The sequence below is a fragment of the Telopea speciosissima genome, chromosome 10, assembly GCF_018873765.1.
Source record: "Telopea speciosissima isolate NSW1024214 ecotype Mountain lineage chromosome 10, Tspe_v1, whole genome shotgun sequence".
Lineage (NCBI taxonomy): Eukaryota > Viridiplantae > Streptophyta > Magnoliopsida > Proteales > Proteaceae > Telopea > Telopea speciosissima.
The window spans coordinates 63,192,363-63,204,369 of NC_057925.1; the positions used below are offsets into that span (position 1 = coordinate 63,192,363).

The 12,007-nt window shown below is 39.3% G+C and overlaps 1 protein-coding gene across 1 annotated transcript in view; it reads left to right on the top strand.

Annotated features, from left to right (window-relative positions):
• LOC122642112 overlaps positions 1-7,238 on the top strand; it is a 102,961-nt gene extending 95,723 nt beyond the window's left edge. Inside the window, exon 9 of the mRNA XM_043835528.1 lies at positions 6,821-7,238. Coding sequence (XP_043691463.1) covers positions 6,821-6,913 — 93 coding nt within the window. The 3' untranslated portion in view covers positions 6,914-7,238. The remainder of the gene's footprint in view (positions 1-6,820) is intronic.
• The last annotated feature ends 4,769 nt before the right edge of the window (positions 7,239-12,007 follow it).

Sequence of the window (12,007 nt, forward strand, 5' to 3'; positions counted from 1 at the left end):
CAAGTTGAGCATGAGGAATATCTATGCTCCAACTTGAGGGGGAGTGTTGAAGGATGTCCAAATTCAATGTATCTTGTATTATTAATAAGTGGTCGTAACAGAAGTGGTTACTACTAGAAGTGGTTAATACTTAATACTTAGTGGATGTAATTAATGCAATGTAATAGAGGGTGTGTCAACCCTAGGATATTCCTATAAATAAAGCAAGTGGCCTCTATCACTTGATAAGCCAAGTACCACTCAAAGTACTCGCTTCAACTCAACTTCAAGATGGGATATCCTAGGATCATGAAGAAACTAACTAACAATGCCCACAACATAAGCAATATCCGGTCGAGTGTGGGAAAGGTAGATCAGCCGGCCAACCAATCATTGATATTGTTCCCTATCAACAGGATCCCCCGTGCCACTGCATAACTGGTGATTAACTTCAATGGGAGAGTCAGCAGGTTTGCACCCTAACATACCAGTCTCTTGGAGAAGGTCTAAAACGTATTTTTGTTGAGACATGAAAATACCCTTATCAGACCTTGCCACTTCAATCCCAAGAAAATACTAAACAGGACTCAAATCCTTACTTTCAAACTCCCTTGTAAGTAGAGATTTTAAATGGGATATTTCATCATCATTGTTTCCTGTGATTACTATGTCATCTATATACACCATGAGGGTAGTGATCTGGGTTCCTTACTTTTTCAAAAACAAAGTATGATCACCAGGCTTTGGTGATATCCAAAATTTTCCATTGCCTTTAGAAATTGACCAAACCAAGCTCTAGGGGATTGCTTGAGACCGTATAGGGATTTCTTCAATTTGTAAACATGACCAGTAGCAGAAGGGAAGGAGAAACCAAGGGGAAGATTCATGTAGACTTCTTCTTCAAGATTTCCTTTCAAGAAGGCATTCTTGACATCTAATTGTTGAAGATTCTACCCCAAATTAGCGGCACAGGACAAGAGAGCTCTCGCTATGTTCATCTTTGCTACAGGTGCAAAGGTTTCATGGTAATCAATCCCATAAGTTTGGGTGAAGCCCTTTGCAACCAGGCGAGTCTTGTACCTTTCAACAGTACCATCTACATGCTGCTTGACTGTGAATACCCACTTGCATCCCACTAATTTTTTCCCTGCAGGGCGAGGAGTGAGTTCCCAGGTCTTATTTTTATCCAAGGCCTGCATCTCGTCTATCATGGCAACCTTCCACTTTGGATCGTTGATAGCTTCCTTCCAATCTTATGGAATCGACACAGAAGACAAAGAGGAAACAAAGGCCTGATAGGATCGAGATAAAGACTCATATGAAATAAAATGGTTAATGGAATGTTGAGTACACGAATGCACCCCTTTTCTTAGGGCAATAGGGCAGTCATCAGAAGCATTTTCAATAGGGATACTAGGAGAGATGTTACCTGAAGATGATGGCAAATCAGGTGAGGGCGCCACAATGGGTAATGGTTGGGAGCCGTCTATGGTATTCATAGTTGTCAAGGCGTCGCTTAGTCGTCCAGGCGCCTTGCTCTCACCTTGATTTCTGGTGTCACCTTGGTCGCCGCCTTGTCACCTTGTTGGTGTCGCCTTAGTTTGTACCCCCTTCCATCACCTTGGTTCGCTAGGCGCCTTAACAATTATGATGGTATCCTTCCGCTTGGATTTAGTCCGAGTATAAGTTTTTAACTCAGGAACATTAGGTGGTGCTGTCTTCGGTGTCTCCCCCATCCTATTGTCTCCCCTGAGCAGGATTGGAAATGGGTAGACTACCAACAACAACAGTAGGTAAAGACTACATTCATAGTGACATACAGGCGACGGGAAGGGGGATGATAGCACTTGTATCTCTTCTGAGAAGTGGAGTAGCCTAGAAATATGCACCGAATAGCACGGGGATCCAATTTGGAACGAGAAGGAGAAGAATTATGAGCAAAGCAAACATACCCAAATATTTTGGGAGGGAGAGAAGAAGCAACTGTAGGATCTGGTAAGAAAGAGATGGGTGTCTTGAAATTAAGAACACTAGAGGGAACTCTATTAATGAGATAGGCAGCGGTAAGAATTGCATCACCCCAATAGGTTTTAGGAACCCTAGTAGTTCGAACACATGAGGTCTGAGAAAGAATGCCATGGGAAAGAAGATATTGTTGAAAATGACCATCCAAATCCTCAGTTCCATTATCACTCAGTAGTACACGGATAGTAGCATTAAACTGGGTACGAGTCATGGCATGAAAAGATTTAAAGCATGAAAAAGCATCATTTTTATTGTGCAAAAGGTAAACACATGTGAGTCTATTGCAGTTATCATAAACGTGATAAACCATCTATAACCATGACGATCAACAATCCGAGAAGGACCCCAAATATTTGAGTAAATAGTAGAAAAAGAATATCACATTTCACATCACTAATAAGGGTAAGAATCTCTAGTATGTTTTGCAAATTCACACACATCACAATGAAGTTGTTCTAAACGACAAATCTTGACCAAGTCCGGAAATAATGAACATAAAATATGAAAACTAGGATATCCCAAACGGCGATGTTAGTGGTGAAGTTTGGTGAAGGCATTGTCAGAACGAAGAGTGTAAGCATAAGATGGGAGAGGTGCAGTTGGTGGAGACTCCAAGTAGTAAAAATCATCACGGACTCGACCATACCCTATCGTTGCGCCCGTCACCAGATCCTGAAATAGACAATGAGTGGAAAAGAAATGAACAAAACTAGGGGTGTCAAAAAAACCCGGCCAGCCCGAGCCTGCCCAAACCCGCCCTGAGCCCAAACAGGGTTGAGACAGGCCTAGGGATAAGCAAGGGTCGGGCTGGGTTTGATATTTGCATGGCCCTGGCAGGGTCGAGCCGGGCCTGGGTTGAGGCCTCGACCTTGCATTATATAATATATATTTATAAAGTATATAGGGAATGTGCTTTGGTGCAACGGTCAAGCTTGCCTTATTGTTACCAAGTGGTCTTTGGTTCGAGTCTTGAAACAGCCTCTTTACCAAAAATTCACTTTTTTATAGCCTGGATTTTGTTAAGTGGACTGTGATTGGGCTTTGTTAGTACCAGAATTCAATGGGCCAAGACATTCGGTCAATCACGGCTGGGCCGGGCTTGGGAAGACCCTACCAGGGTTGGGCTGGATTGAGGGTATGCTTGGCCCTGGCAGGGCTGGGCTAGGCTGGGCTGGGCTTGGGTTTAGGTTAAGGCTCCTAGGGTTGGGCTAGCGTTTAGGGCAAGCCCGACCCAGCCCGGCCCATTGACACCCTTAAATAGAACAATTCAACTTATTAGTCAAGCGATAAATGGACAATAAATTAGCACATAGTTTGGGATAGTTTGGGAACATACAATACCGAGGAAAGGGAGAGATGGGAGGAACAATTAACTGAACCTTTACCAGAGATGGAGGACATAGATCTATCGGCAACACAGACCTTATCTTTTCCAGAGCAAGGAGTATAGGTACGAAAAACCTCAGAGCTGCTGGTCATGTGGTCCGTTGCCCCAAAATCAATCAACCATAAGGGTGTGGAAGAGTAAACATGAAAATTACCTGACTGAGCAAGATTGGAAACAGAAGGACTAGAAGTAGTCAACTGTGTCACCAATTTTTGGAGTGCAACCATCTGATCTGGGGAGAAAAGTGCCGGTGTAGAAGTAGTAGGGGAATTATCAATCAATGAGATGAGCCTGGGAACGTGTGCCACCTAATTTGGGAGGATGGCTCTCATGAAGCTTCCAGCAAGTATCTCGTGTATGATGAGGGCGACCACAATAATCACATTTGACGGGTTCCCAAACAGAAGGAGAAGCTGGAGAAGCCTTAGAAGTGTCCATGGGAAGAGGTGTAGATGGAGTGGTAAGAGGGCCGACCTTACAGGGGTAGTAGGTGGCATCATCACAGTCCGGTGGTGTTCCTCAGATTGAACAAGGTTATACGCCTGGAGAAGAGTAGGAAAAGACTCACGTCCCAATATCTGAATACGGACCTTATCATATTCTGGATTTAAACTAGTTAAGAAGTCATACACATTTCATCTCCCTTTCCTTTTGAAAGGTTCCAGCATCTTCAGGGTGAACCATAGGAACGGGATGGTAAGAATCCAGTTGTTGCCAGAGAGTAGTTAGAGCCGAATAATAGCAGTAAGGGTCATTTCCTTTTGAGTAGTGTTGCGAACCTGCCGACGAATCTCATAGATCTGAGCATAATTCCCTGCCTGGGAGTAGGTCTGACGAACAACATCCCACAAATCTTTGGCCAAATTGAAGAGAACAAAACTGGGGCTGATTGAGGGCTCAATGGAGTTAATCAAAAAGGACATAACCAACGCATCATTCATCCCATGTAATGGCTGCAGTGGGATCGGTTGGTTTGGGTGTGGCTCTTGTAAGAAGACCAGAGTAGTTGTCCCTGGAGTGTAAGAAGACATGCTCGGGATCATGTAAGATAATTCTGGCCATTTTATTTGATGGGGCCAGGCTGGAGAGTGTGATGCCCAATGTTTGATCGACCAGGAGAGGATCCCTCACCAGAAGAGGGAGCATTGATAGAAGTAGTACTTGCGTTATCGTCTCCCATAATTAATCAGTGAAAGACCAGCATCCACAAGTAAGAGAAGAAGACCGGAAGAAGCAACGAACGGCAGCAACACCGACGGCGGAGACGTCGATGGTGAGGTGCGGTAACCAAGGAGGGTTGCAGCGAGAAAGGCACAGCAACAAGGGTCGCAGCGGCATCAACAAGGAGGGCTGGTGGAGAGGCGCGACACCAAAGGGCACGGTGGAAAACGGCACAACGACCAAGGGGTCACGGCGGTGACAGCGAGGGCAACCAGAAGGGTCGCGGCTCGCAGCAAGGAGGTGCGGCGACCAGGCTGGTCGCGGCAGAGACACGGTGGAGCAGGGAGGCCTGGCGACCAGGTAGGGTCACGACGGAGCAGGGAGGCGCGACGGCAGAGAAGGCGACCAGAGACAGGGTTGTGGCGGCTGGCGCAGGTGGATGCGACCAGAGACGGGGTTGCGGCGGTGATCTTGGTTCACCGGAAAAAATGGGAGAGGGCACAGTGGTATAGGCGCATATAGAAAGGACTAGTAGTGCATGGTTCAGATGTCGTCTACCATGCTAGACGCAGAGGCTGTAGCCCCCAAAGGCAGTGGTGTGGTGGAGAGGAGCAACGCGAAGAACGAGTAAGATTTTCTAGGGTTTCGGTTATGATACCAAGTTCAGAATCAGAGATTTTGGAATAATGTATCTTGTCACTAATGAGAGAGGACCTCTTTATTTATAATAAGAATTACAACCCCAAGAGCAAAAGGGTAAAATAAGGAAAATAATAAAACCCTAATAACAAAGAAGGAATATTCCCATCCCATGGTTCTCAACATTATCCTTGAGATGAGAGGTGAGTTTGGGAATTAGTTTATGAGAAATATATGATTAAGGTATAAAACCCATCATTCTTGGCAAAACCAAGCCCTTTTGAATCGTCAAAATATACCAGTTTAACTTTTAGAAACATAACCTGTATCCATTTGTTGCATATATTTTTGCCTGAGATGATAGTCTTTTTCCTGGGTTTACAATTGGTTGCACATTTTTTTTTATTGATTTTCTTTTCAGATAGCAGCCGAAATCTTGTACTAGTCGGTCCCATTTAGTTGGGATCTTAGTGATCCTAATCCTTCTCATAAGGCTGCATTCTTGCTTTCAATCCTTAGTTTACACTCTGAGAATGAGAGTGAGTACAAACCTCAAAGTCTGTTTTTTTGTAAAACATAATTCTATTTTTTAGAGCACATAGTAAACAAAACCACTCTTGGGCTTGAAAATATGCTTGATGTAAAAAATTATTTTGACTCAGTTGGACAATTCTAAACTTAAATCCCATTGGATCAGTATTGAAGGTGCTTCTGCTCACCATCATTTTCTTTTAGTTCAATTAAGTTTCGAGTCCATGTATATGTTCATATTTACACTTAGATATGCTTTGAAGCCGCATGCTCTTGCTATCACGCCCACACTTGCTCTGTTTCTTTTGGACACTTATTACTTAGTTGAATTGTTGAGTTTTAGCTGAATCCTGTTTTACCATTAACCATTGCTTTTGAAACTTTTTGTCTCAAAATTTTCATATTGACTCCAATCTGCATATAACAGGCCGTTTTCTTATGTTAATTAATTAGTTGAATTTTTGGCTGGTTTATTGAGCTGAAAATTGCTCAAGTTAATAATGATTTGGCAAAATGAAAAAAAGGTCTAGACTTGCCGTAATTGGATTTAGGATGCAAGAAGATTCCTAGAAAAAAAGATTGTTTCAAGATGCCTGTCTCTAGTGTTTAATTGCTTCATCCCAATCACCTCTGAATGTACATGGTTTTGGTTCTCATGTTGAATCTAGACTGAATACTCATTTCTCTGTGCTTCACCCATCTCACATTGTTGAATCTAGACTGCATACTCATCTCTCTATGCTTCATCCATCTCACATTCAATTGGTAAACACTAAAGATAACCTCTGATTGCACTAGTTTTATCTTCCAATTAGTGGAGCTTCTGGGTCATCCAAATAAGGGTGCAGAGAAAAGGGTTATTTGTTGGAAGATAAGCTCATGTACTTGGGCTGATGTTTAGGATGCCAGATCCTACAACAGGTTCATGGATTTGTGGATCCTGAGTCACTTGCTATTTCCATATTGAAAATAGGTGCCTATGAGTGAATCTCTTCCTGCATGATGTGTGGATGATCCTCTCTGTCTTTTCATTTTGCTTTTCCATTTAAGTTGACAGTTGAATGTAAATCTGATACTATTCGTGCCAATTGTTTTCAGGGGATCGTTCTACTTATAATCCTACTATCAGGCCTTTGCTGTATGATGGGTATTGATACTCCTACTAGGTTTGAGGCTCCACCAGATTCTTAAACAGGTCTTAAAATATAATCCTTGAAGAGTTTAGAGCAAAGTCCTTCCCCAGCACTATGAAATACCAGCGGTTTGCAAACGTAGTCATGGAGCAGAAATGTGAACATGTACCATCCATTCTCTCGTTGAAAAGCATCGTATATCTTTACATTACAACATTCCCACCCCCCTGACCGTAATGGAGTGTTTTCACCACTCATTGTGTGAGAGAATGTCTTTGTTCAATATTTATTCATGTGAGTTAGGTTGGGATGTTATATCTTGCTTTTGAGTAGAGAAAGCAGAGCAAATAAATGTCATAAGTTGCACTATGTACTTGATTTGGTACTTGAAAATGATGTCTCCTCAACTGGACCTTTATTTAACGGGCTTAAGCATTACAGGTATGGTTTTATGTCATATGCATGTAATTTGAAATAGTAAAATTTGAGTAGTGGTTGTATAATATCACAGCATGTTAACCAAAAGCTGGTTGGAGAACTTGTTAATGTTATGCATTGTGATGGTTATACCATCACATGCCAGTTGCACCCTGTACCTTCCTCCCCCCCCCCCCCCCCCAAAAAAAAAAATACACCCCACAAATTGAAGAAAAAGACACCATCCTATTTCTATGTAAAAAGAAGACTCAATACAATAAAGTATCATTTAACACCACTCTGTAGCAGATGCACTCACTCAATTTTGACAAAATTATGTAGGCTTCTTCTACTTGTATGTAAAAGGGACATAAAATGGAAAATTTTCGCTAATAACAATTATGATTTGTGTAATTAACTCAAAACTATTGAGTATGATAGTTACAAATTGTGTAGAATGATTACTTTCCTTTGTATTTTCTATCTCGAAATTTTTTTTGATGCTGTCTAGTTTTTTTCTTTTTAAAAGCTTGCATGGACCTAGGCAGAGCTGTAGTTTGGATGCAACAAATAAAATTAATTTTTCTATTGATTACCATCGAACAAATGTATTATGGTTACGTTTGGTTGCAAGGCAAATAAAGGGTAGGAGTGTAACATCAAATAAATATTAAAAGTTGGAAACTTTTGTGATCAATACCTAGCATGATAGTGTAATTAATTTTTTTAAGCATTCCAAAACTGGTTATTAAATTTTCTTTTACTGTACAACCTTTTTCTCTTTTATTTAAATAGAAAAACAAAGATTATTTGAAAATATATAATTTCTAATGTGGTAAAAGAGGTCTAAGTAGGTTACACAATAATGTTTATAAAATGGAGCTTATATGACAAAGTTTGTCTCCCTTTTGTTGGAATTAAGGTCTTAATATTTTATGTGGTTGGATTGACCTCACAAAGTCTTTTAACATTGTTAACTCAAAAAACCTAATAATTGTTTGTAACTTCCCATGGGCCAATGATTGATTGATAGTCTTTTTCTATGTCTCCCAGTAATAGGAGATGAGTTTGGATCAAGTTGCTATCCATGTACCCTTAGTAACCTCCACGTGGCATTCCACTAACATGTTACCTCCTCTTTCCACTCCCATTTATTAAACCCAACTCACAAGGAGTCAGCTCTTTCTTCTTTCTCTCATTTACCCATTTTCTAATTTTTTTTTAACATCTATTATTTGAATTGTTTTAATTATTTTAAACTTTTATTTATTCCTTTATTTGGTGAATTTTTTTTATTTTTTGATATCGATACCATGTACCGTCCCATCTACCGTGCCCCACCTCAACTTTCCTTAAGCAAATCCACCCCTCTCCGCTCTGTTACTGTGCTACAACAAATAGGATACTGTCATGTGGCTGACGATATTAATAAAGATTAAAAAAAATAAAATATTGGTAAAAAATGGGTATCGTCCCCAATCAATACCGATATAGATTGTCTGATTTGGACAATCCGATACCAATACTGTGCCCTGCCTCAATCTTTCTTTTGCAAATCCATCCCCTCCTGCTCCATTTCTTTCCTGCAACCCTACCTCTATAAATTTACGTGTCACTTCGCTCGCATAAGGTGTTCTGCCTTACAATTTTACCATACGCAAGCAAATGAGCATACAAATTTATGGGAGCAGGAATTAAAACAATTTCAATAATAGATATTAAATGGCAATGAGATTTAATTAAAATAATAGATATTAAAAAAATAAAAATGAGATTAAATAATAAATGTGAGAGAAAAGAAAGGCGGACTCACATCCTTGTGAGTCGGTGTAATAAAGAAGATTAAGAAGAAGAAGAATAAAGATAGAATCGTCAATTAGATGGGTTATATGGAGGGATATAATGGGGTTAAAAGGGTCTTTTTATGTTAAGTTTTAAGTTAATTTTTTTTTTTTTGATAGAGTTTAAGTTAACACTGTTAGTTTCAGGGGTACAATTGTGGTTTTTTCAAATCATGGGAATGACATGACACTCGCAAGTATTAGGGGTACAAGAAATTTTCCCATGAAAATTTAAATTTATTACATTTGGGTAATTTTGGTTCAAATTTTGAAATTACAGAAGCAATAAATAATGCAAACGCTCGGAAATTGTATTTGTAGGGTTAGGAATTCTATTGACCCATAGAATCTAGACATGGACTCTTAAAAATCCACAAATAAAAAAAAGGGTAATTTACACATACCACTCCTGAGGTTTGACGAAAATATGATTTTATCCCCTAGTTTTGGAAAATTCTGAGTACCCCCTTGAGGTTTACAAATGGTAATAAATAAATCCATTCCGTTAGTTTATGGCTAACATTGTTAAAATCAAAAGGTAAAATGACAAAAATGCCCCTTCAAGGAAAAATAAATAAATAAAATAGCTGCAACTCATCTTCCCCAAATCGATTGGGGAAGATGAGTTACAGGTATCCCCATCGATTGCTCCATCCATGGCTTCTAATGGAACATCTCCGGTGAGCTTTCGGTGTTAATTTGGATTAACGAAACTAGGGTTTTTTTGGTTTTTAGCATATTTCCAATTATTCAAGGCAGATTCCAATCCGGATCTGATTCCTGGGTTTTAAACCTGATGAGATGCAACTGTTTTCGATCAAGGGAAGAGAAGGGAAGTTCTGTGATCCTGTATCAAAAGCAACAATCCAAACAATGAAAGAAAAGAAGAGAAAAGAAGATATCACCGTCACCGTCGTCGTCATGAATCATAGTGGGGAGTTTCCAGAAGAAGCGGCTGGTTTATGCGGTCTCTGCAATTATGTCTGAAGACAACAAAGATGGGTTCATTCGGTGAACGGTGACTTGATGAGAGCAAAATATGTATATATATATATATATATATATATATTTCATATTTGTGGGTTTTCTAGGATTCTTATCAACTCTTTATCATAAATCTAAAAGAAGTCTTACTATCTTATCGAATCCAATTACATCTGTACCCTGCTCAAAAACCAGAGATTCCTCTTTTTTCTTTGGTGGGTGGTTGAGAATTGAGGCTTTCTTCTTCCTACTTTTCCTTCTCATAACGATTTCAGTTTTTTTAGGAACAAAAAAAGGAAAGATGAAAGAGCATGAGTGGAATCTAAATTTTGAAATGTCACTGTGCAGAGTTTTTTCTGTTGTTAATATTTTTTGTGTTGTTGGTTGTTCAGGCTCTCTGTTCTTGATGTTTGATGTTCAATTGGATTAGTAGAAAACCAATGAAACTTACCTATCTTTTAAGTTTATTGAATCAAACTCTTTAAAAAAAAAAATACAGTTTTTAGATTTCAATTTTTAAGGTTCTGCCAATTAAGATATGGAGGTCAATTCCTTACCAAGTTGCTTTCCTGCAAAACTAAAAAAGGATTAGAAACAAGTGGGGTGGGGCTAAGAAGACTGCTATGGTGGGCTCTGAGCTGGGCGAAAACGGAGGAGATTAGAAGAAGCACATCTCTCATAATCACACTACAAAACTTTACATCCTTTTGATGTAATTCATCTTCGCCAAATTAACACCGGAAGCTCATTGGAGATGTTCCATTAGAAGCCATGGATGGAGCAATTGATCGGGATACCTGTAACTCATCTTCCCCAATTCCCCAAATCATTGGGGAAGATGAGTTGCAGGTTTTTTTTGTTTTTTTTTTTTATAATTTTCTTGAAGGGGTATTTTTGTCACTTTATGTTTTCATTTCAACAGTGTTAGTCATAAACTGTCGGAATGGGTTTATTTGTACCGTTTGTAAACCTCAGGGGGGTACCCAGAATTTTCCAAAACTAGGGGGGAAAATCATCCTTTCGTCAAACCTCAGGGGTAATATGTGTAAATTACCCTAAAAAAAAAAAGATTTTCTTATTAAGAGTTTGACACCTCTTATCATGTCAAATAAATCTTAAATTCTTTTTCTTTTTAATATAAAGTAAATGATAATAATAGCTTTTGATAATGAGACACTTCCAATTTATTTTTGAAATTATTTGTATACCTTTAACTTACAGATTAAAGAAATCTTAACATCCGAAAAAAAACAAAGAAGTTATAAAGATGTCATGTGAGAGGCTCCCCTCCCAGACCACTAAATCAAAATTTTAGTTTAAGACATAGCAGGTCAAAAAGCTTCTTGTTACATCTTAAAATTTAAAGAGTTTGAGGGATTGGAACTGGAAGTGCACTCATTAGTATTGCCTCACCTTTCTTTCTTTCTTTTTTTTTTTTTATGAGAAAAAAATTGATAAATTAAAAGGAGGAATATACAAGAGAGTTAGAGTCCAGGGTCTTTATGGCCAAAATAGAAGCTATTGCAAAGCACAAAGGATCCCCTATCATGTTAAACTTTAAGTCCAAGACCTGGGCTACAGAGCTGATATCCAAAAGATATTGAAGGAGATGCCACGGCCAAGGATTAGTGGATGGAGATGGAAGAAGACCGAAGATTTGTTGATTCAAACACCACACTTCTTTTATCTTCAACCCTAAACTAGAGGCATGATCTAGCCCTGTACCAATATAAAATAGTTATGGTTCCAACTTGTGCGAAGATTTGATCGAGCCTGTAGCAAATAACTTAAACTTGCCATCTATCAAAAAAAGATAAGCCCATCCTGCTGTACCTAATCCTGTGATTTGAGATCCTGCACAGATTAAAACAGAATATTTAAAAATAGGCAAGTGAGAAAAAATAGATAAT